The sequence below is a fragment of the Schistocerca cancellata genome, chromosome 12 (genome assembly GCF_023864275.1).
Source record: "Schistocerca cancellata isolate TAMUIC-IGC-003103 chromosome 12, iqSchCanc2.1, whole genome shotgun sequence".
Taxonomy (NCBI): domain Eukaryota; kingdom Metazoa; phylum Arthropoda; class Insecta; order Orthoptera; family Acrididae; genus Schistocerca; species Schistocerca cancellata.
The window spans coordinates 117,521,350-117,548,112 of NC_064637.1; the positions used below are offsets into that span (position 1 = coordinate 117,521,350).

A 26,763-nucleotide genomic window follows, 5' to 3' on the forward strand; every position below is an offset into this window, starting at 1 on the left:
ACTGTAAATGGTGTAGCTGACAAGAACACATTTGCATTTCACAGTTGTTTACTTTCACTTTTCCCAACCACCCCATATACACATTTAACACGGCCAGTGCACTATTGTTTAACTTTCAATAAGACTCATTAATAGTTTTCAGGCAAACATCCAGATACTGCTACAATAGTTTACTGTTGAATATCTATGAGCAGTAAAAACATAACCACATAATTCACAGTTTTTTCAGGATAATCAGGTACGTATGGAACAGGCACTGTTATTGTTTTAACAAATGGCCTAATTGTGTTACATTTATTTCACGGATGCATTGTTCTTGATCTAACCAATACAGGTTCCTCGTCTGAAACTCAACCGTGGACTGAATGTCTCGGGAGCAAAAATTGGGCCCTTATATATCCTCACAATAATAGGTGCTGAAACAACACATAGTTCGAAATTTAATTTACAGAATTTACAATTAAAAGTTAAATCATTAAATTAATTGAATACATCAAAAATTGGTTCTTTTTAACATTGTCTTCTACTACAAGGGTTAAGCCGAATTATTTGTTTGAATAATGAAATTAACATAAATCATTATACAAACAATACTTTTGACAAAATGGTTAATTACTTTGGTATTAATTAAAGGCTGGCTTTGCTAACATGTTTTCGAAGCAATCCAAATAGATACTGTAAGATTAATTCATCCTCCAAATGTTTATAAGTCAACAATAGAATTTAAGTTACGAAACAATTTCTGATTTCACCCTATGATGAAAGTACTAACCAGGAATAGTCAAAATAAATTAGAAAATCAATTACATACATAAAACTAAGCACAAACTGCACAATAACCCTAGGTTCGGTGTGGGGCGGCGGTGGGGTGAGTGGACTACTGTAGCCTATTGTGGGGCTGTGAACCACTGAGGGCTACGGCGGGGACGAAGCCTCTCCATCGTTTCTAGGTTCCCAGTTCCATACAATACAATACAACTATCATATTTGAATGAACGAAATATTTTTGAGATTATCCCATTGTGATGCACTTGACACATGTCAAAGTATACAGAAACAACATACATTACCTAATAAGTGGGCTGGGATTGGCCCACGGCGGTTGACGACATCATCTCCATATTTCTCATTCAGCCTGCGGCGGACGTAGGCGTGCAGTTGCTGGTAAAGTGGCTTCACCTGATCCCAGAGGGCCTTCACTTGGTCTTGGAAGTCTTCTGCCTCGTAGTCCTTCAGCCAGTATGCCGATGCATCCGTGAAGTCTGGAAAATCGACGTTGAAGGTCAAAGTCACACATACATCTCTAAAAAGTGCAGTCTCTCTCTCTCTCTCTCTCTCTCTCTCTCTCTCTCTCTCTCTCTCTCTCTCTCTCCATCCCCCTCCCCCTCTCCCTCTCTTCCCCAGCCCCCCATCTCCCTCTATGCCTGAAACTGACAAAAAACTGACAAGAAAAAAAATTGATACATTGCATCATTTATGGTTTAATTAGCATTGAAGTTAGCCAGTTGGTCCACCAGAATTGGTGTCACCAAATGTATTCTTCATTTGATTCCTTAAAACTAAAGAAGAGAATTATAATAAAACTGGACATGGGATGTGTGTGTGTGTGTGTGTGTGTGTGTGTGTGTGTGTGTGTGTGTGTGTTTTCTGCAAGAAATACGATCATCAACTATACACAGTTACTTGTGAATTTTTATATTTAAAATTGTAAAATGCTACATTTTAATTTCAGTTCAATATGGTGTTTGTTCACTTGTTCTGTGTATCACTTCAGCACAGGACTGCAGCAATGTTCATGTAGAAAAAAAGCAGCAAATTTTATTAAGGGACCTTGCTATGATCAATAATAAAGCCACTTCAAATTAATTGTATTACAAGTACATCAGCTACTAAACACAATAGTCATGAAGAATTGCTGTTTGGTTATCTATTGTAGGGAAACTGAGATGCTCTAAATTCCTGCTATGGTAAATACTGAACAGCATTTGAGATTATGGATGAGGTGATATATGATTGTTGTGTTAGAACCTGGTTTAGAACACTTTGAGATCAAATAGGGGCAGTAAATTATCTGGATATGATGCTTAAAACATCTTACTGTGTATGATACTAACACATGAATGGACACAGTTGAAAGTTATGGTATATTGATAATTTTTACTTTTTGGGCCAGTCGAAAAGTTGAAGATGTTAAAACAGTGTACCTCCTGCATAAATTTTTTCATACACAACATTTGAAAGATGGCATAAAATTTCATTATTCTGGTGAACTAGCCAACAAAAATTCTTTTATCCCATTTGAAAAGGGAAAGAAAGAACAGAATGCTGCACTGACCCAGAATGTCCCAACAGGAAAGTAGCCTGTGAACCAATTAATACCACGGGAATGCTGGAAGCTGAACTTTTACATTACTGGAGTGCACCTCAGCTTCGCAGAAAGCAATTTATTTAAACCTGCAACTGAGGTCTTCACGTTTTTTGTACCTGGTGCAGAATGTCCATTGCAAGCAGAAGAGAAGTGACCTTTTGAAACTTTGTTCTATAGTTCTTTGAAACTTCTTGAAAGATGACATTATTTCTACTGTGGCTTACTTAAACCACTATAACCCAGTTTTGAACAATCAAAACTCCAGATTGGAATATCAACAAAATACGGAATAAGAGAGTGCTGCTTAGCGTAATGATGACATATTAAGTTGAAGACATGTGCAACGTCACCTTCATTGGTACAAGGCCATAAATTAATGTCATGTGACACCCAAACAACAACCAGTCATCACACTGTGCGATGTAGCACACAATTTGTAAATGAGTTGGCAAATGTCTCTGTTGTCACAGATGGTATCTTTAAGATATATCTTTTCCCATACACTGGCATTAACAGTTGGTTAGTAATGAGTGAGATCATACACTGTTTTCAGTTTTACAGAGCTCATCTCTAGACATTTTTTGATTATCTGATAAACTGTCATTGGGATGCCACAGACATATATATATTCATTGACTTTTTCCACATAAAAAGGCTATATAGCTGAACTTGACTAATAGTAGAGGTAAAGTTGTCATCAACCTATACTGTGGTTTGAACATGATAGCACTCTACTAGGCATGGGGCTATTGAAAGTGGTGTGCCCTTGTCTTCCTTCAACCTCACAAACGAGTTATGCAAATGGTTATAGCATGGCCTATAGTTTAATGTAGCATCCAAAACACAGATAAAAATCCTGGGAGTGACCAGAGATTAAACCTTGCGACTTTAGACCCTTAGTATGGCACTTAAACCACTGTCATCTTCGTGTAGGTACTTACTGTTCAGGACAGCAGCTTCATTGCTGAGAGCGACATAATGCTCAAACTGTGAGCGGACCTTCTCTCCCGAAGCATGCCTCCACTCCACCCATATGTGAGACATCTCCTTAGGGTCTCGGCTCTCTGCCAGTCTCTCTGTCAGCTCTGCAGGCACAAAACAAGCACCTATCAGTATGATTACCGTGATGACTTTGATCATAAACTAACAAACTGTATAAAGGAGCAAGGCAAAGTCCTACAATGCATATACGTACAATATAATGTTATCAGTATGTTCACTACAGTGTTTCAAGATGCAGCATATCACTCATATCATTTGTTATTTTCATGAGCTGGTATCAGGATATTAGACTTTGTGATTTGATACATGGTGTGTAAATCTGATCATTTATAATTTTTGAGTGGCAGAACAGTGCATATTTGATACATAAATGTGGATCTGTCAAATCTAAATCACTTTTATAATAACATTAATATATATATATATATATATATATATATATATATATATATATATATATATATATATATACCAAACAAAAGCGCTGGCAGGTCGATAGACACACAAACAAACACAAACATACACACAAAAATTTAGCTTTCGCAACCAACGGTTGCCTCGTCAGGAAAGAGGGAAGGAGAAGGAAAGACAAAAGGATATGGGTTTTAAGGGAGAGGGTAAGGAGTCATTCCAATCCCGGGAGCGGAAAGACTTACCTTAGGGGGAAAAAAGGACAGGTATACACTCGCACACACACACACATCCATCCGCACATACACAGACACAAGCAGACATATATATATATATATATATATATATATATATTTAAAAAGAAAGATGATGAGACTTACCCAACAAAAGCGCTGGCAGGTCGATAGACACACAAATAAACACAAACATACACACAAAACTCTAGCTTTCGCAACCAACGGTTGCCTCGTCAGGAAAGAGGGAAGGAGAAGGAAAGACAAAAGGATATGGGTTTTAAGGGAGAGGGTAAGGAGTCATTCCAATCCCGGGAGCGGAAAGACTTACATAGGGGGAAAAAAGGACAGGTATACACTCGCACACACACACATATCCATCCATACATACAAGACACAAGCAGACATTTACAAATGTCTGCTTGTGTCTTGTATGTATGGATGGATATGTGTGTGTGTGCGAGTGTATACCTGTCCTTTTTTCCCCCTATGTAAGTCTTTCCGCTCCCGGGATTGGAATGACTCCTTACCCTCTCCCTTAAAACCCATATCCTTTTGTCTTTCCTTCTCCTTCCCTCTTTCCTGACGAGGCAACCGTTGGTTGCGAAAGCTAGAGTTTTGTGTGTATGTTTGTGTTTATTTGTGTGTCTATCGACCTGCCAGCGCTTTTGTTGGGTAAGTCTCATCATCTTTCTTTTTAAATATATTTTTTTAAATATATTTTTCCCACGTGGAATGTTTCCCTCTATTATATATATATATATATATATATATACTCCAGCCAAATTGCAATTTTTCTACATTTTGCAACTGAATTAACTAATTTGTTTTGTAGCACTGAAACGTTTTTAATAATTAAGTTAAATTTAAGAATATATTTAGGAGATCAGTTTTCCTGTTAAACATTTGATTGTACATGTTATCTTTCGACTGGCACCATCTTTACCGGATGCATAGTTTATTCTGCAACAGAGAGTCATTACGTACAGTTCATAGCAAAAAGTTGTAATGTGAACATAGTAGCGAGTAATTGGAAGAATTTATGAAGTGAATGACAATCAGAATGTAATAAATGTATTGAGTTGAATGAGAATAAAACATAAGATTGAAAAAGTTAAAAGAATTATTTAAATAAACCCAGCCAGTTTAAGATACTTGCATCTAAGAAAGACCTGTGGACCTGAATATGCTGTATTACAATCTCCTACGACAATGACTATTGTACTGCATTGAGAAAATAAGTGAGTTAGCACTGATTGTGGTGTTTGTTCTCCAGCATTTTGTAGTAACCGCTTAATAATTCATGTAGGAATGTCAGGTTTCATTTTTAGGTGAGAATGAATAAGCTACAACAACCAATTAATACTAATGTGATTAAAAAAGTAAATGTATGCATTTGTGAGCCAGCTCAGAACACGGAGTACCTTGGCCAATTAAAAAGACTGGAAATAGAATCTGATAGGGCCTCTATGAAACAGTCACCCTGGACCTAGGTTGAGGGAACAACAACAACAACAACAATGTACAAGCTTAGACTCATAGTTAAAAATAAAGTGAATTAATTAGAAGTAGTTAGAAAAGGTACCATACTCAAGGTAAATGTGACAAAATCAAAGCAAAAAACAAACAGTGGAGGAGCAGCGAAGTCTAGATCCACACCTGATTTGACATCTCCTGCCAGTCACCATCTAAATGAGTCTGTTGCTCAGTAAAGAGATTATGGCAGTCATTCTGTTATCACACTTAGAGGATACAATACACTCAGTACACTGGAGGAATTGGATTGACGACAAATGGACTGCTTCGAAAAATGGACAGTCTTCTTGTCAAGTTGATAAAAATTTATCCCATAATCAAAATTAGTCTCTATGCTTATTCCACTACAGTCCTTCACAGAGTAAGTGAAACACTGATGAAGTTGGGGCAGTGGTTAAGACATGGGACTTGCATTTGGGAGGAGGGCAGTTCGAAACCTAGTCTGGGCATTCAAATTTCAGTTTTCTGAAATGTCCCTAAATTCCTTAAGGCAAATGCCAGAATGATTTATTTAAGAATGACACTGCCCATTTCCTTCCCCATCCTATTCTGATCCAACCCAGTACACCACCTCTAACGAGCACATCGCTGACACGATTCTGAACCATAATTTCTATTTCTGAGTGAAATGAGAACAGTTTGATACAACAAATACTAAAGATACTGATGTGAGAAATATTTGACAAAATAGCGATTGTGTCACAAGAATATAAGAGAAAGCTATGTGTCTGAGATATACAGACCCGGTTCCAGGCTGAGGTCACACTTGGTGGCGTCGTTGTAGTCGCAGACCTTGGCCGTGCTGTAGATGGACTCCATCTCACTGACCAGCTTCTCCAGCTGCAACACAACCAAAGTGTTCATGTATATAATTCACCAACAGTACTGAATAGAAGGACTATGGAGACCCATCTACACACAGAGTGTGTCCAAACCTTTTAAGGTAAGAAGTATACACATGAGAGAGGAACTGCAAGCTGAGCGGTTTGAGATAAGCATCTAATCGTTTAAATGAAAATTTAGTTTTTTATTGCATAAACAGCTAGCACCTTACAACAACAATTCAAATTTGTGGTCTTACGGCAAAAGCAGTTGAACCTAAATCTTGTAGCAGTTCTACTATATGATTTTTTCCGGCATAAATCTTAGAAAACATGAATACCTAAGAACTTAGAACTGTTATTCTGTTTATTATTTCTTATCGGTACACTAGGTTAATATGGTGTGGGATGTTTTCAACAGAACAAAACTGGATGCGTTCTGCTTTTTCAGAGTTCTTGTGTGATTGTTGCCTACAAGTTGCAGAGACTCATTGCTGCTTAGACAGATGTGGCATAGAAACTGTCATCACTCCAGATGTGATTATTGCATCACATGAAAACACCATCATACTTGAAGGAGTCCTCATCCATGAGCAATACACACAGTAGGAACCTCAGCATTGCACTGCTGTGTAGAATGATCCACTGACAGAACTGAACTGTGGGTTTGACACTCTCCTTGCACACACTGTGCCTACCTGTTGCTCCTATAGTATCCTCGAAACTGTATTCTTGGAAGTGTGCATTCCACGTACAGGTTCACAAGTACTTACTAATTAATCTTCTCCTACATGATCCAACACCATCTCCTCATATCTACTGTGTGAGCAGTTCTGCATCAAAATATTAACCATATCACTCAAATTAAGCAAGACTATTTACTTCTGATTACCAACGTGAGTATGGTGTTTCAGAAAGGTGTTGTAACATAGAAAGGACTGTAATTTCTCCAAGGTTTTGAATGACATTGTTACATTAGTTTCCTGAATGTAAGAGGATGGCTGTTATGTAGTGGTATATAGAAATACGTATGTGAGTTACACTATGTGATCAAAAGTACCCGGACACGTGGCTGAAAATGACTTACAAGTTCTTGGCGCCCTCCATCGGTAATGCTGGAATTCAATTTGGTGTTGGCTCATCCTTAGCCTTGGTGACAACTTCCACTCTTGCAGGCATACATTCCTTCAATCAGGTGCTGCAAGGTTTCTTTGGGAATGGCAGCCCATTCTTCACGGAGTGCTGCACTGAGGAGAGGTATTGCTGTTGATACGTGAGGCCTGGCATGAAGTCGGCATTCCAAAACGTCCCAAAGATGTTCTATAGGATTCAGGTGAGGACTCCGTGCAGGCCAGTCCCTTACAAGGATGTTATTGTCGTGCAACCACTCCGCCAAAGGCTGTGCATTATGAACAGGTGCTCGATCTTGTTGAAAGATGCAATTGCCATCCCCGAACTGCTCTTCAACAGTGGGAAGCAAGAAAGTGCTTAAAACATCAATGTAGGCCTGTGCTGTGATAGTGCCTCGCAAAACAATAAGGGGGGCAAGCCCCCTCCATGAGAAACATGACCACACCATAACACTACTGCCTCCGAATTTTACTGTTGGCACTACACACGCTGGCAGATGATGTTCACCAGGCTTTCGCCATACCCACACCTTGCCATCAGATCGCCATATTGTGTACCGTGATTCATCACTCCACACAACATTTTGCCACCGTTCAATCGTCCAATGTTTACACTCCTTATACCAAGTGAAGTGTCATTTGTCATTTACCATCATGATGTGTGGCTTATGAGCAGGCTCTCGACCATGAAATCCAAGTGTTCTCACCTCCTGCCTAACTTTCATAATCCTTGCAGTGGATCCTGATGCAGTTTGGAATTCCTGTGTGATGGTCTGGATAGATGTCTGCTCATTACACATTACAACCCTTTTCAACTGTCGGTGGTTTCTGTCAGTCAACTAATGAGGTTGGCCTGTACGCTTTTGTGCTGTACGAGTTCCTTCACGTTTCCTCTTCACTATCACATCAGGAACAGTGGTCCTAGGGATGTTTAGGAGTGTGGAAATCTCGTGTACAGACATATGACACCCAATCATCTAACCACGTTCGAAGTCCGTGAGTTCCGCAGAGCACCCAATTCTGCTCTCTCATGATTTCTAACGACTACTGATATCGCTGATATGGAGTACCTGGCCGGAAGCGGCAGCACAATGCATCTAATATGGAAAACGTATGTTTTAGGGGATGTCCGGATACTTTTGATCACATAGAGTAATAGTCGCTTTTTGTTTGTGCATTGCTAATACCAATTCGTCAATCAACTTTATCAGAGCAGTCACATCGTGCTGTGAGCTTTGTGGAAACTTGATTGGTTTACGTCTAGAATGTTATTTGCAGGAAAGAAAGGAATGTTAGGGTTCTTTGCTATCGACAACGAGGTCATTACAGATGGAGCACAAGCTCGGATTAGGGAAGAAAGTCGACCCTGCCCTTGAAAAGAACCATCCCGGTATTTGCCTAAAGCAATTTAGGGAAATCACGGAAAATCTAGATCTGGACGGTCGGTCGCAGATTTGAACCGTGGCCCTCCAAGATTGTCTCAGATGAAGTAATTAGAAGATTCTAAAGCCTTACGTGACGCTGATTCAGTGCTAGTGGGCCGGTAGTCAGACGTAGTGGACCGACAATGAACTTGATCATTTGATCTGTAATGGCATCATCCGCAGCTTCCGAAATGATTTGTGGAGCGGATTTTCTGTCTGTATTAACAGTTATGGGACTGAGTAACTGCCTTGCGCTTATAGCAACCACTGTTTTTATCATGGAATTGATGTTTTGCGTCTTTACGGGTTGTTCAAATAAAGGCGCCAGTGTGGTGAAGTATTGGTTTAGATCTACAGTAGGACCTAGAGGTACAGGTGAAGGTTTGGGTCTGCCTGTTTCTAAACCGTGTACATTTTTTCCACAGAATGGCGGGACTGTCTTTGTCCTTAGTTAACGAGTGTGAATACCTGAGTTTTGCATTTCTCTCAGACTGACTAATCCGGTTGTGTAGTTGCTTGTAGGCGATAGGGTTTTTTGAAGTGAAGTGCCATTTCTACCGGTTGATCAAAAAGTCAGTATAAATTTGAAAACTGAATAAATCACGGAATAATGTAGATAGAGAGGTACAAATTGACACACATGCTTGAAATGACATGGGGTTTTATTAGAACCAAAAAAATACAAAAGTTCAAAAAATGTCCGACATATGGCGTTTCATCTGATCAGAATGGCAATAATTAGCGTAACAAAGTAAGACAAAGCAAAGATGGTGTTCTTTACAGGAAATGCTCAATATGTCCACCATCATTCCTGGTAGTCGAGGAATAATGTTGTGAACAGCACTGTAAAGCATGTCCAGAGTTACGGTGAGGCATTGGCGTCGGATGTTGTCTTTCAGCATCCCTAGAGATGTCGGCCGATCACGATACACTTCAGGTAACCCAAAAGCCAATAATCGCACGGACTGAGGTCTGGGGACCTGGGAGGCCAAGCATGACGAAAGTGGCGGCTGAGCACACGATCATCGCCAAACGACGCGCGCAAGAGATCTTTCGCCCGTCTAGCAATATGGGGTGGAGCGCCATCCTGCATAAACATCGTACGTTCCAGCAGGTGTTTATCAGCCAGGCTGGGGATGATGCGATTCTGTAACATATCGGTGTACCTCTCACCCGTCACGGTAGCAGTTTTGCTGTCCAGCGCCATCCATTGGACATTTTGCGAACCTTTTTTTTTTTCTTCTAGTAAAACCCCACGTCATTCCAAGCATGTGTGTCAAATTTGGCCTCTCTATTTATATTATTCCGTGGTTTATTAAGTTTTCAAATTTATACTGACTTTTTGATCACCCGGTATGTCTTGTCTCTGATGCCCAAGAGGTGTTTCAGGTGATCAATAAGCTATGATGCAGAGTTTACCTTACGATTTTAAGAGGAGCGTGTTTATTGTACGAATTATTGGATCTCTCAGTGAAATTAGACATTCTGCAATGTATATCGATGTCATCCTCTATCGTTATCTGATACAAGTCATAGGTTTCAGCCTTGAGTTCACATATATTCATGCATATATTACTGTATAAGGAGAGTTGTCATGACATTACAGACTTGAAGTCGACTTTCGCCATGTGAATTTCACCGAACATTAACTTCTGATGGAAGTATTTTGGTCATAAATGCTAGCTTGTGTCATTTATGGGTGTACTAATCATTCTGACTATAGTCTAAAGTGTAACAGGATCACGTTTCATTTGTAAGTGGAATCGTTCAAGCGATATTTTATTTTACGAAGATTGTTCGCAAAGTACTTTCCATCAGTCACGAAACGGAAACCGCAGTGAAAATCAAAAACGTTTTATTTGGAACAGTTTCTGCACGTTCCACCTACTACTCTACACAGCCGCCGCTCAGACTTAGACATCTGTCGTAGCGCTGTACCAGCTTTCCTATACCCCCGTCGAGCCACCTGTGCTTTCCGCTCTTTCTCTATGCTGGTCAGCAGTTCGTTGTATGTGGAAAAATGTTGTCTTTCTGGCCAGCAGTTCTTGTGAGCAGATATGAAACTCGGAGGAAGCCAAGTCCGGGTGGTATGGTGGGTGATGAAACACATCCCATCAAAAACGCCGCAGGGGCGTCTCACTGCCCCACTATTGTTCTAGGTATCTTTACGTGCTCACTGTGCGCTCAGTTTGATGAGCGACGTGACGCAGTCGATGGCCATACTAGAGACATTGCCCAACACGTCTATCGGACCTTACTTTCCGAATAGCCCTCGTATATACGTGAATTCTGGTTGCGCTGTTCACTTTTACAACAGTTCCTTTATTTCTGTTATCTGACTTTCGATTTCCTATCATTCCAGCCCGAAGACCTCTATCGGTAAACGCTCTGAGAAGGAATGATTGGGAACTAACAAAACACAGCGAAATTTCTCGTCAGCATTTTCAGGAGCAGAACATAGAACGAACATCACTTTCGACAGTCCTGCTGGATTACGAAAGGATCCTTGTCACATCGCGTACTTACCTTCTTGGTTATTCTAAAAGGGTATCAAAGACAAAGTTACATTAACGAGGCGAAATGTTTTGTATTACTGGAGCAAAAATGCACTTAAGATCAGAAAAAACTGTGGAAGTACTTCCTGACACTGTGTTGTTCACGAAAGCATTTTCTATTTAAAACAACTGTGGCGAGCACACGTCAGAAATTAAGAACAAGAATCAATCGTAAACAGTGGTCTTCTGATGTTAACATTACGGCACTGACTTCAAAGCAACGTACCTTTAAGTCGGTAGAGCCATGTCCCCTTATTATACACCCATTTATATGCTTAAGCTCTCTGAAACTCGCCACTTGTGATATGTTCTATGAACACTGTAAAGAATACATAGTCAGTATTACTTCGTGGGCGAAGATGGTAGGTGCAGATATCTGTCAGTGCGAATTAGTTACTCCGTTTGCCGCTTAGGTAGGAAATAAGTGGTAAACTCACGCCGCCTACGCTTGACGTCGACGTGCCGTAACCACTAAGAGACGGCGGGGGCGGCACTAGCCGCTGAAGGTATATAAAGCATGTCGGGGGGGGGGGGGGGAGGGGGGGGCGTGGAAAATAGTGCAGTCGTTGCAACGCGAAGACGGAGCGATTTATCTGATGTCCCCAAGGGCGTGATCATTGGCTTTCGGGCCAAGATTGGAAGCATTTCCGAAGCGGCTAAGTTTATAATGTGTATACTGTGTATCCCAATATTGCGATATGCAAAACCAGCGCCTAGGCAACTGCGGTGAGCCACGGGCCGTAGAAGACAGGGGTGAACTACGGCTGCGGACATGTGTACGGGCGAACAGATGGGCAACTGTTCCAGCAGCTGACCGCCAAGATGAACCAGGCAGCTGTCAATTGCGTCCTCTCAACAATCGTTCAGCGTATCGACCTATGCAGTAGGCGCTGTTTCACGCACCCATACTGACTGCTCTTCATCGGCAACCAAGGCTGGAATTTGAACGCCAGTAATGCAACTGGACGTCCACTGAGTATTGACACATGGATTTTCCAGATTAATCACGTTTTGTACTCCATCGGACAGGTGTCCAATGGCGTGTTCGGCATGGAACCTCTGAAAACAAACACCCTGCATGCATTATGGTCCGGTGAATGTTTTAGTGGCAGTCCCAGGCTGATCACGTCATTCTGGATGTTACAATGGACCAACACGAATAAGAATCTATCCTTGGGGTCCGTTTCCACCCCTACATGCGTTTGTGTTTTATTGGCTCGATGGCATCTACCAGCAGGACAATGGAACACGTCACACAGCTCGCTAGTGTGCGTGCGTTGTTCGAAGAGCACTAGCATGATTTTACCGCACCCCCCCCCCCCCCTTACCATCAAACTCACCATATTTAAACACAACTGAGAATCTGTGGAACCACCTCGATCGGGCTATTCGCGCCGTAGATACTCAACCACAAAACCTAGCGCATGTGGCCACGGCACTGGCTTGGCTCCAGTTCCCTATTGGTACCTTCCAGGACCGGAATGACACTCTTCCTGCACATCTCGCAGCGGCCCGCGCTGCAAGAGGTGGTTATTCAGGTTACTGGCAAGTGGTGACATTAATGTGACTCGACAGTGTTTATCAACAACGTGTGACTGTCTGTCGTATAGTGTGCCGGTGCAAATGAAAGCGGGGTAAAGTCTCAGCTGGAAACTCTTACGCCTTAATTTTGAAACGGAGTGGACGTTGTTTAGAAAATAAACGTTAATACTTCAGGCTACAATTACGTGTTCGTACAGAGATTTAAAATCTGAGAATGCAGATTCATGGCCAGGAGGCAGCATAAACAGCAGGAGACACATTCGAGGGCATCCAGAACGGTTTTCGCTTTCTAGAGCGCTCCAGTTTTCAGCGACGATTTCCCAGAACACGGCGGTGCGTAGCCAGTCTTCCGCGAGGTTCCAGCCACCTGCTACGCGGCGTGTAGCAACCGACTGCCGTTTCCCAGAAGCGCAGGCGCAGCCGCTAGGCCGGCGACGCCTAGCTGCCTGCGTCATAACCGTGGCGCCACTTTCTATACCTACACCTACGTCCACACTCTGCAGAACCAGAGGGAATTGCACGCAGAAGGTTCTTTCCATCTTACCAGGTTTCAGGCTTCTTCCCCGTCACATATACGCAAAGCCCGCGGGTAATATCCCTTTCTGCCCGCTATGATTGTGCAGTCTTGTCTTTGCGAACCCTACGGGGGCGGTTCATAGGATGATGAAGTACAGTAGAGTGCAAAACTTAAGGACGAAACTAACTTTCGTGTGATGCATCACTGCCAATAGCAAAGCTCGATGAAACTTGGACCCTACACAGAAAAAAAAAACTGGTTCAGCATAGTAGAGAAGGTAACTGAAACAAATACGCAATCAGACGAACAGAAATGACGCTTTTATTCAAGGCAATAATTAACAAAGAAGTCACCGCGATTCGTGATGCTCTCCCGTACATTACAGAAAGCGGGACATGGCCCTTGATAGGGTGTGTGATCACTTCGGATGACACTGCATGATTTGCAACGTGCTTCCATACTGACCACAAGGTCGGTAAAGAATTCTTGTGGTAGGGCGTTCCATCCCTCCACTGGATACCTGTTGGACGGTCGTTGTTAAGTGTGGACGTACTGCAATAGTCTCCTCAACGCATCCCACACGTGCTCAGCGTGATGTTAGTCAGGGAAAGGAAGAGGTCAGTCCATTCACCGAATATCCTCTTCTTCCAACAGCTCCTCCACCTGCGCTTTTCTATGGGGTCGCACATTGCCATCCATATAAACGAAGTCAGGGGGTATGAACCCCTGAAACGATGCGCATGCGGAATTGGAACAACGTCACAACAACGTTGACCAATGAGTGAAATGTATCCAAAGATTTCGGGGTTAGTACGCCCATGCACCATTATGCCTCCACCCACCATATCAGCTGGACCACGAGAGCGATCAAGTTCGACAACGTTCCTGGGCGCATTGCGTATCACCACCTCTCGCCAAATACGGTTTCGTCCAGCAATAAGTCCGCAGCTCGTGGTCGAGTAGCTAGCGTTGCTGCCTTGGATCACGAGGTCCTGGGTTCGATTCCTGGCTGGATTGGGGATTTTCTCTGCCCGGGGACTGAGTGTTTGTGTTGTCCTCATCATTTCATCATCACCACCTTCATCATTTGTGACTGTGAAAATATTTGAACTTCGTACGGGCGCTGATGACCGCGCAGCTGCGCGTCCCACAAAGCAAACTTCATCATCGTCCAGCATAAAATGTCTCGCCTTTTGTAATATCCAGAGAACCATCAGAAATAGCGATGGCTTCAGTGCAGTTACTGCCTTCGAACAAAAATGTCACTTCTGTTCATCTCACTGCGTATTTGTTTTAGTTACCTTCTTTACTACATTGTACCAGCTCTTTCTACGTAAGATCCAAATTTCATTAAGCTTTGTTACTTGGAAGTGGCACATAATGCGGAAGTTACTTTCGTCCTTAACTTTTGGTCACCAACGTATATTACTAGATTCTTCTGCAAACTTTGTAAGTATGCTTTCACGACATAGTATGCGTCTATCTGGAAGAGTTTGCCAGTTCAGTTTCTTAAGCATCTCTATAACACTGCCGCGGGTCAAACCAGTCACGACAATTCGTGCTGTCCTTCGTTTTATACGTCCGATATCTCCTCTTAGTCCCGTTGGGTACGGTCTTACACTATACAGCAATATTCTAGGATGGGTCACACGAAAGTTTTGTAAGCATCCTTCTTTCTATACTGACTGCATTGCTTGGTATACCACCAATGAACCGATCTCTGCCATGCGCTTCAGCTACGACTGAGCCTAAATGATTGTTCCCTTTCATATCCCTACAAACTGTTACACCCAGGTATTTGTACGAGTTGGCCGATTCCAACGGCGACTCACTGATTTTGAACTCGTACGACACCACATATCTGTGTTTTCCAAAGTGCACAATCTTTTAGGTTTCTGAACTTCTAAAACAGATGACCAATCTTTGCTCCAATTTCAAATCTTATCAAGATGTAAGTGAATATTTGCGCAGCTTTGTACTTCACCACAGATAACTACATGACTGGCGGAGAGGCTAAAGAATGCGATGTCATTATTGAACAAGGATCCTTCATCCATGAAGTTGCTTCTACTTCTGTCAAAGACTCTCCATCCAAGATGATATGCTGGGTCCTCCCTAGCAACATATTCTCAATGTAGTCACAAATTTCGCTTCATATGCGACATGATCGTACTTCCGATAATAAGTATATGTGTGGTCCTGAGCCAAATGCCTTTCGGAAGTCAAGAAATGCTGGATCTACCTGACTGCCTTCATTGATGGCTTTCGCGATGTCATGTGAGGTTTAGGCATGCAAACCACAATTCGTTTTAATGTTGAGCTAGGACCATTGGAAAACCGCTACAGGATGATCCAAACCGCCTTATTATAATGCCTTCGATGAATCAGCGCTGTAAGAACGGAACACGAACTGTAAGTAGATCTCCAGACGTGAACACATCCTGTGGTGGTGAAGATTGTAAAGATTGTAAGGGCAAACATATCATGTTTCCTTTGCTCAGTAGTTGAGGTATTATTCCCTTTGCAGCGCCGAAGCTGTTGCTTTTCGTTACGTGAGTGAACATGTTTCATTGCTTTACGGTCTTTCCAAATTAATTTTTTCCAGAAATATATTAGTAATACTGTGATAGTACCATTAAACATATCGCTTTGCAGTAATACGTAAAATTGGCAGCTTAATGTTCTTAACTGTGCTGGAGGGAAATACATCATTAGTGGCTTCTGATGTAAGATTCGTGAATTTCCCTTCAGATATGGGGACGGCCTGAGAGAATGCAGTGACGGGCCTGGGCGGTCGCAAAGGTACGAATACGGGATGGCTCAAGCCCGGCCCTGCTGTGCTGCTGGTTTCCGTTGTCCACGAGGCGGCACAGGCCTTGGAAGTTACAGAACGGCGACCACAGGTCCCCCGGAGCATTTCTGGTGTGACGAATCTGCATTTCCTGTTGGCGGAAACGACACCGACATTATGCTGCGTTCAGTGTGGGAAAATTCCAGATACTAACCGTGCTGTCGATGTCAGCCTACCAGAAGGGTCATCAGCTCAGGCGCTGGAGCGTAAATGTATGAACCAATGAGTGGCGACACAGCTCATACAGTGTACCGACCGCTGGGCATACTGTAAGCGATTGTTGAGAAGGGTTGGCAGGTTTCCCGCACGTTTCAGCGTGATGAGAGAAATTCTTGGTCATCATTGTGGCGAAAGTTGTGAATGCTCCCTTCCATGCAGGGATTATATGTGTGTGGTAGGAAATTTAATTAATTTGTAAGAGAAATGACAAATGAAGACTGCTCTCATTTGCATTCAGTACAGTCTTGAGATCACAGAGCTTTTCCGATTACTGTAATTAGCAATTTGCTGGGTTAAGGCAATATATGGCTTTCACCAGTTTGCGTGTCGTGTGTGTGTCGAGCACTTAAGTGTGGGAGGCACAAGCACTTTCCACTGGCGAACCCCAGCACGTGGCGCTCACGGCAGCGGTCCTTGCAAGCTGCACACTTCAATATTTTACAGTGATCCAATGACGCTTTGAAATCTTGTTAAGATCTGACTGATTGTTTATATGGTTGCTTTGAGACAGTACTTCATTATACACTGCCTAACAAAAGAAAGTTCAACACCCAGAACGGGAGGCAAGATCGAGATGAAACTTCATGGGTTGGGAGGGTATGGTTGTAATTTCGAGCCATATTTATAAGGATTTAGCAGTATGAGTCCATGTAACAGTATGATGTTGCACCCCCTATGGCCACTGATTCGGTTGGGAAGGCTATTGTTAAGCTATTGTATCCTCTACTGAGACACGTTGGCCCATAATCTTTGTAACTGGTCGTAGATTCCTGGATCCTGTCAGTGGGAAAGTGTTAACGTCCAGGCTTGTACGACACGTTGTACTGCGGACACATCTGGTGATCTTGCCGGTCACAGCAATACCTCAATATCACACAGACAGTTCACAGAGGTACATGTCATGTGTGGACGAACAGTGTCCTGTTGAAAAATGGCACCAAAATACAGTTGCATGAGTGGCAACAGACGAGGACGAAAGTATGTTCTTAAGGTACCGTTGTGTTGTGAGAGTCCTCTTAATCACTACCAGCCGTGATCTATAACCATAATCGATGGCTCCCCACGCCGTCAGCGTTATTCTCCTCAGAAACACTGCTGCCATAATGCCCAGTCATGGCCACAGACAGTGCAGAATCGCGATTAGCCACTGAACATAGTAGACGCCATTTATCAGCAGTTCATGCACCCTGGCCATGGCAATACTCCAAACACAGCCGTTTCTGTTGTAGGATTAATGGCAGTCTATGCATGGCATCGTATTCACTAGTCCACTCTGACCAATGGTGTGGGATGACACGGAACATTGCATGGAGTCTGTTTTCGGACGGCAAGCTCAGATGTGAAGAGTTTCGATGTGCTCGGTGCAGAATACGGCGATCTTCCGTTGTCGTGGTCAGGAGTGGTCGACCAGAACCTCTACAATGAGTATGCCTGCCTTCACATTCCGCTGCAGTCCAGTATCAGAGCACTGTCACACCCGGATGCCACAGGAATCTGGGTAGTGCACGAGTCGACCAGCTGGACAAACGGAGACCTACGGCGTGGCCCCTTTCAAATTCTGTGAGGTGCTGATAAAGCCATCTCACATGTGTATGTGGCAAATCAGTGTCCTTCACAGCGATTACTCAACATCTGACACTGTTCATGCCCCTTATATACCTATCACGCCTGGCAGTAACCCTAAATTCGAACAACACTAAAGCATTTGATAGCCGTTCTCCCTGTGATAGAGAACTGCAGCTCTATAATCATTTACGCACCCACCGAGGATGCGTTCGTGCACCAAGTTACTCTGGCAAATGATCATGTCTTCCGCGTGCTTAACTTTATGTCAGGCAGTCTATATGTGATATATGTTTGTGCAGGCGAAGCTGCAGGCAAAAAGCTACGAGAGCTCTTGGGAAAGTAAGGTCCGAATGGGAACCACAGTGAAAATAAAAAATGTTTTATTTGCAACAGCCTGCTACACCTCCTACCTACTTCTCTAACCAGTCACCGATCCGACTTAGAATTTGTCGTAGTGTTGTACGAACTTCCCAATGCCCTTCTCACAGAGGGCAGCCACCTATGCTTTCCGCCACTTTTCTGCGCCGTTTTGCAGTTCGTCGTCTGTGCCAAAATGTTGTCTTCATCGTCAGAGATTCATGTGAGCAGAGCAGTTACGGGTTGTCTTGTGGGTGCTCAATCACTTCCCACTGAAGACGCTGCAGAGGCGTCGTTACTGCCGTTGCAGTGTGCGACCGACAACTGTCATGACGAAGGAAATTCATGAAAGGTATGTTACGTGGGATCGCATGAAACCAGGCGCAATCCCGCAGCAGCATCCATACTTTGCAGGAGACACTATTATTCTAGACATCTTTACGTGCTCAGTGCCTGCTCAGAATTGAAAAGAGCAACGTGACGCGATAGACGGGCATTAGTGGAGACACAGCCCAACACAACCGTGCAAATCTTCGTCGGATATTCACTGTCGTTTCCATTTCGCGACCTCTCGGACCTAACTTTCCAAACAGCCCTAATCCTTTAAAATATAAATGAAAACAAGACAAGGTGCTGGTTTATCACGTTTACTGTTTAACTGTGTTCTAGAAAAATTGTAGGGATCTGGAATTCGGAGCTAAAAAATCACAAATTTGAACCAATAACTCTGGGAAGGAAAACAAATGGAATTAAGGTAAACTGCTTGGCTTTTGCGGATGATCTCGCAATACTTTCAGAAGACCTGACAGAAGCAGTTACTCAAATAAACATTCTGGAAAAATTATCAAAAGGAACTGGTCTCAAAATTTCAGCTGAAAAACCAAAATTCATGACAAATATAAAAAATGCAACAAAATACATAGAAACACAAATAGGTAAAATAGAGGGAGTAAATAAATCCAAATATCTTGGAGAAACTATAAAACAGAATGGACTAGAAAAATCTGCAATAGATGTAAGAATTAACAAAACGGAAAGAGCATATGGTTTGACAAAAAATATTTACCACAAGAAATGTATATCTAGAAAAACAAAACTAAAGCACTACATCACAGTGGTACGACCAGAATGTTTATATGGATCTGAATGCCTAACGATGAACTATAAGATGGACAAACTAGAGGTACTGGAAAGAAGGATTATTAGAAAAATAATGGGTGCAATGAAAACTGCTGATGGTTGGAAAATAAGAAGTAATGAGGAGATCTACAAAAATATAGAGAAAATATCTGAAGTAATGGCCAAACGAAGATTAACCTTTTTTGGACATCTCTACCGAATGGATGGAAATAGACTAACAAAACAAATACTCCTATTTTTCTGGAAGAAGAAATCGACAATAGCATGGATTACAGAAGTAAGAAAATATCTTGAAAGAAACAACATCAAAGAAACAGAAATAGCAGAAAGAAACCGTTTTAAAAACAAAATACTAAATTTGGAAGGCTTTCAAAGCAGAAGAAATAAAAAATCGGGAACAACATGGACAGAAGAAAGGAAGAGACTTCATGGGGAGAAAATGAGGGAATACTGGAAAAATAGGAAACAACAACAAAGGAAGAAGAGGAACTGAAGTTGTTAACGTGATCCTAGTTGGTCAATACGTTTGAAAAAAAAAAAAAAGAAAAAAAGAAAAAAAGAAAAAAAGAAAGGAAACACAATGTGACAATGCGGTTCGGGGACTTTTATCCCTCATAAGGTGGTAGTTCTGGTGTTTAGATGAGATGTATTGCTCCTAGAAACCCAATAATGTCGATACATCCGAAGTACTGTGGATCTTCGTTGTACACTTTCCTCGAGAGAACTGCATTTGAAGTTAGCGACTCTCTCTATTGATGCAGATCATTTTGTATACAGTACATAAATATGATACTGCGTGAAGAGTTTGACAGAGCACTGAAAGACCTGAGTCGAAACAAGGCCCCCGGAGTAGACAGCATGACATTAGAACTACTGACGGCCTTGGGAGAGCCAGTCCTGACAAAACTCTACCATCTGGTGAGCAAGATGTATGAGACAGGCGAAATACCCTCAGACTTCAAGAAGAATATAATAATTCCAATCCCAAAGAAAGCAGGTGTTGTCAGATGTGAAAATTACCGAACTATCAGTTTAATAAGTCACAGCTGCAAAATACTAACGCGAATTCATTACAGACGAATGGAAAAACTGATAGAAGCCGACCTCGGGGAAGATCAGTTTGGATTCCGTAGAAATGTTGGAACTCGTGAGGCAATACTGACCCTACGACTTATCTTAGAAGAAAGATTAAGGAAAGGCAAACCTACGTTTCTAGCATTTGTAGACTTAGAGAAAGCTTTTGACAGTGTTGATTGGAACACTCTCTTTCAAATTCTGAAGGTGGCAGGGGTAAAATACAAGGAGCGAAAGGCTATTTACAATTTGTACAGAAAGCAGACGGCAGTTATAAGAGTCGAGGGGTATGAAAGGGAAGCAGTGGTTGGGAAGGGAGTGAGACAGGGTTGTAGCCTATCCCCGACGTTATTCAATCTGTATATTGAGCAAGCAATAAAGGAAAGAAAAGAATAATTTGGAGTAGGTATTAAAATCCATGGAGAAGAAATAAAAACTTTGAGGTTCGCCGATGACATTGTAATTCTGTCAGAGACAGCAAAGGACTTGGAAGAGCAGCTGAACGGAATGGACAGTGTCTTGAAAGGTGGGTATAAGATCAACATCAACAAAAGCAAAACGAGAATAATGGAATGCAGTCGAATTAAGTCAGGTGATACTGAGGGAATTAGATTAGGGAATGAGACACTTAAAGTAGTAAAGGAGTTTTGCTATTTGGGGAGCAAAATAACTGATGATGGTCGAAGTAGAGAGGATATTAAATGTAGAATGGCAATGGCAAGGAAAGCGTTTCTGAAGAAGAAAAATTTGTAACATCGAGTATAGATTTAAATGTCAGGAAGTCGTTTCTGAAAGTATTTGTATGGAGTATGGAAGTGAAACGTGGACGATAAATAGTTTAGACAAGAAGAGAATAGAAGCTTCCGAAATGTGGTGCTACAGACGAATGCTGAAGATTAGATGGGTAGATCACATAACTAATGAGAAGGTATTGAACAGAATTGGGGAGAAGAGGAGCTTGTGGCACAACTCGACTAGAAGAAGGGATCGGTTGGTAGGACATGTTCTGAGACATCGAGGGATCACCAGAGCACAGTATTGGAGGGCAGCGTGGAGGGTAAAAATCGTAGAGGGAGACCAAGAGATGAATACACTAAGCAGATTCAGAAGGATGTAGGTTGCAGTAGGTACTGGGAGATGAAGAAGTTTGCACAGGATAGACGAGCATGGAGAGCTGCATCAAACCAGTCTCAGGACTGAAGACCACAACAACAACAACAACAACATAAATAATCACACAAGTGGTACAGAAAATTATTAAAAAGAGCACCTGGCCCAAAATTAACGAGAGTCTCCGTATCGTAAACGGATCAACTTGGACAAAGAGCGCTGACGTAAAAGCGGGCTAGGTGGAATGGCTGGCTTATTTTGGACCCGAAGGCCACAGGACATGGCGCTGCTGGCCACGCCGTGGCCGACACCGCTCCGGCTGCACACGGGATCACAGCGTGTAGTGGCGGCGGTTCGTCGGCCGAGCAGCTGGTCCGCCTCCAGCGGCCTTCACCTCCGCCTCCGCTCCGGCCAGTTCGGGCCGCCTCCAGCGCTGGAGCTGGAGCTGCAGCCGCAAGGCGGGCGATCTTGCGGCGCTGCGGGCCGATGGCCGTGGAAGGGCGTGGCAAGGTCAACCGGGACTTTCTACGCTGTGCGGCCTCCGGGTTCCGCCCGCGCCTGCGCCGCCGCGGCTATGCTCGCATCCTACTAGGCGTGTCTCCACACTCGCCACGTTCATTAGCGACGAAACTTGCGGAGACCTAAATCAAAGTTCTAAAATAGATTTTCGCCGTCGTTTTTCCTGTTAGGCCCCAATTGATCTTGCCAGCCCGAGCAAATACCAGATTTCCGGGCGTCGGTTGTTTTCTACATGTAAAGTTACGAAGAATTTGACAAAGCCCTAAAAGAACTACGGGACAACAAAGCAACGGGTCTTGATGACATCCCTGCAGAACTAATAAAGAATGCTGGTGACAGCATGAAAATGATGCTGCTTAAACTCATTAGGTCCGACAGACTTGCAGAAATGTATCAGTGTTACAAAATGCGAACAGTACCGAACTCTAAGCCTAATATCACATGCATCAAAAATTCTCATAAAAATAGTTCTGAAGAGTATTGAAGAGAAGGTGGAGGATATGCTGAGTGAAGATCAGTTTGGCTTCAGAAGGGGATTGGGAACAACAGAGGCGATTTTGGCACTGAGACTCGCTATCGAAAAGCGATTACAGAAAAATAAACCAACTTATATTGTCTTTGTAGACATGGAAAAGGCATTTGATAACGTTATCTGGCAAGAGATGTTCAGAGTGCTGAGGAAAAGTGGAATAAAGTACAAAGACATCCGTGTGATACTCAGTTTCTATAAGAATGAGGTGGCAGTGATTAGGAACTGTCACCAGGAACAAGAAGCAAATATTAGAAAAGGCGTAAAGCAAAGATATGCTCTCTCTCCTCTTATATTCAATGCTTACATCCAGGAAGCTATAGACCAAGTTCGAGAAACTATTGAGATGGAGATCAAAATTAATGGGCAGAAGATAGACATGCTATGTTATGCAGATGATATTCCTATAGTTACGGAGACAAAAGAAGATCTAGAGGAAGTCCTCAGAACAATGGAAAAAATTCTATGCAATCAGTATGGAATGAGAATAAACAAGAAAAAGACTAAAGTGATGGTATGCAGTACAGGAGCAGAATATAAACCTTTGAGAATGAGAATTGGAAGAGAGGAGCTGGAAGTGATAGAGGAATTTACTTACCTGGGAAGGAAAATCACAAGAGATGGTAGAAACCGGAAAGAAATTGCGACCAGAATACAAAAGGCCAAAATTGCATTTAATTGGAGACGGAACGTACTCGCCAGCAAGATCATCAGTCTGAAAATAAGGAAACGAATCATGAAAGGTTTAGTTTTGAGTGTGTCCCTATACGGATGTAAACTTGGACGATTGGAAGAGAAGAGAGAAGACGGCTAGAGGCCCTGGAGATGTGGTGCTATAGAAGGATGATGAAGATCAGCTGGAGAGACAAAGTAACAAATGAAGAGGTGCTTATAAGAGCACAGGAAACCAGATCTCTGTGGAGGCACATCCAAACAAGAAGAGAGAAACTTATAGGCCACATCCTACAACACAACAACATCATTGGAACAATAGCAGAAGGTGCTATTGAGGGAAGGAATCGGCCGGGGCGACCAAGGATATCATACATACAACAGATCATGAATGACGTTGGATGTAAGACATACGTGGAAATGAAGAGGAAGGCAGACAGAAGAGAGGAATGGCGCTCTGCTGCAAACCAACCTCAGGGTTGAACACTAAAAGAAAAAGAAGAAAGTTCAGTTAACAACTGCACGAAAGAAAAGTGCGTTCAACCAGTCAGCAAGCAGGTATTGTTCAGCTGTGAACGTGCGACTCTAGTGTGTCAGCATTGTTTTGTCACCTATCGCAGTAGAGAAACATCTCTATATCAAGTGTTTTAAGACATTCTCCAGAATGTGTTCGAGAAGAAAAAACTGTGTGCAAAGCTTTTCACACATACCTTGACCTCCAAACAGAAATTGTGTTTCCCTTTGTTTGATGTCAACTCCAGCAAGTGGACGAGTTGTTGCAGCAGTACCTGCACGAGAGCCAAAGTCAACTTTGTCTTATACTTCTCATTACGTCATGTTTACGTGACTGGTACACTGTGGTATGTTTTTGAACAGATCCTGAAGACTGGCAGTGGATTACCAAATTACAATTTTAAGGTGTTATTTAAAAAAGACGTACGACTCTTCATGACTTCGTCACGAACAAAGCTACATGAAAGGGAACCGTATTGGTTAGTGTTTTCCTGGTAGCTGAACAACATTCGCTTGATACATTTTTCACTATGCTTTTGGACAAAAACTTATTTCGAGTGGTCAAGATAAATGGGGCACCTTTAGTAGTCCACAGCCAACTGTGGAGTGCATGAAAGACGGTATATCCTACCAGATTTATCGATTTTCTTTCTTAGTCGTTCTGCATACTGAGCGAAGGAAAGAAGGCTAACAGTGTGACTGCAATGACGACTTCCTAATAAACACAACGCAGCCTGTCATTCTTAACAGAGAGAACTCTTCAAGCGTAAAAGTAATGTGAGGTGTACCCCAAGGAAGTGTTATAGGACCATTAATTTTCACATTCATACATATATAAAAATGTAAGTACATAGGTATGTACGTATGTATTTATGTTCCATATCTCCTCCCACACCTGTGGACCGATTTCAACCACGCTTGGTACACATAGAAACAAACACCGTCCGAACAGGCTTTGGAAGCCCAATGGTACCGACCGGCCGCCGTGTCGTCCTCAGTCTTTAAGCGTCAACGGATGCGGATACGGAGAGCATGTGGTCAGCACAACGCTCTCCCGGCCGTATGTCAGTTTTCGTGACCGATGCCACTACTTCTCAGTCAAGTAGCTCTTCAATTAGCCTCAAAAGGACTGGGTGCAATCCGCTTGCCATGAACACTTGGCAGATCCGGACAGTGACCCATCCAAGTGCTTGTCAAGCCCGACAGTGCTTAACTTCCGTGAACAAGAAACTTGGAACACATTCCCTTAATATCTGGAAAGCTGCACTGTGGGGATAAGAACCACCTAACTATCGAAGGGACAGGCGTTGGTGTGAAAAAGAAGCGTAGCTCACGACGCGAAAATAGCCAGAATGTATTCATTCAGTATTTGAGGAGAGCACTCAGTGAGTTGGAACAAATTTTACACATAATTTCAAACTTTTACGAAGCTTTTTCTCGCTGGCAACCCTTACAAAATGATGAAAGAAAAAAATGTTTATCGCTTGCTACTTTCAGCTGTTCATGCAGTAAAAGTACTGCATGAGGCATGACTTTTTAATGTATTGCTACAGTTATTACTAACTCTTCTCGCAACACATTTCGCAGACAGCATCCATGAGATGTACCTGCAAAATTATACCACTGATCGACACATACACTCCTGGAAATTGAAATAAGAACACCGTGAATTCATTGTCCCAGGAAGGGGAAACTTTATTGACACATTCCTGGGGTCAGATACATCACATGATCACACTGACAGAACCACAGGCACATAGACACAGGCAACAGAGCATGAACAATGTCGGCACTAGTACAGTGTATATCCACCTTTCGCAGCAATGCAGGCTGCTATTCTCCCATGGAGACGATCGTAGAGATGCTGGATGTAGTCCTGTGGAACGGCTTGCCATGCCATTTCCACCTGGCGCCTCAGTTGGACCAGCGTTCGTGCTGGACGTGCAGACCGCGTGAGACGACGCTCCATCCAGTCCCAAACATGCTCAATGGGGGACAGATCCGGAGATCTTGCTGGCCAGGGTAGTTGACTTACACCTTCTAGAGCACGTTGGGTGGCACGGGATACATGCGGACGTGCATTGTCCTGTTGGAACAGCAAGTTCCCTTGCCGGTCTAGGAATGGTAGAACGATGGGTTCGATGACGGTTTGGATGTACCGTGCACTATTCAGTGTCCCCTCGACGATCACCAGTGGTGTACGGCCAGTGTAGGAGATCGCTCCCCACACCATGATGCCGGGTGTTGGCCCTGTGTGCCTCGGTCGTATGCAGTCCTGATTGTGGCGCTCACCTGCACGGCGCCAAACACGCATACGACCATCATTGGCACCAAGGCAGAAGCGACTCTCGTCGCTGAAGACGACACGTCTCCATTCGTCCCTCCATTCACGCCTGTCGCGACACCACTGGAGGCGGGCTGCACGATGTTGGGGCGTGAGCGGAAGACGGCCTAACGGTGTGCGGGACCGTAGCCCAGCTTCATGGAGACGGTTGCGAATGGTTCTCGCCGATACCCCAGGAGCAACAGTGTCCCTAATTTGCTGGGAAGTGGCGGTGCGGTCCCCTACGGCACTGCGTAGGATCCTACGGTCTTGGCGTGCATCCGTGCGTCGCTGCGGTCCGGTCCCAGGTCGACGGGCACGTGCACCTTCCGCCGACCACTGGCGACAACA

General features: G+C 43.1%; 1 protein-coding gene across 2 annotated transcripts in view; it reads right to left on the reverse strand.

Annotated features, from left to right (window-relative positions):
* LOC126109413 (angiotensin-converting enzyme-like) overlaps window positions 1-26,763 on the reverse strand; it is a 312,642-nt gene that overhangs the window by 37,829 nt on the left and 248,050 nt on the right. For both annotated transcript variants that reach the window (XM_049914448.1, XM_049914447.1), the window contains exons 4-6: window positions 6,294-6,390; window positions 3,310-3,453; window positions 1,071-1,262 (exon numbers count right to left, since the gene is read on the reverse strand). In XM_049914448.1, coding sequence (XP_049770405.1) covers window positions 1,071-1,262; window positions 3,310-3,453; window positions 6,294-6,390 — 433 coding nt within the window. The remainder of the gene's footprint in view (window positions 1-1,070; window positions 1,263-3,309; window positions 3,454-6,293; window positions 6,391-26,763) is intronic.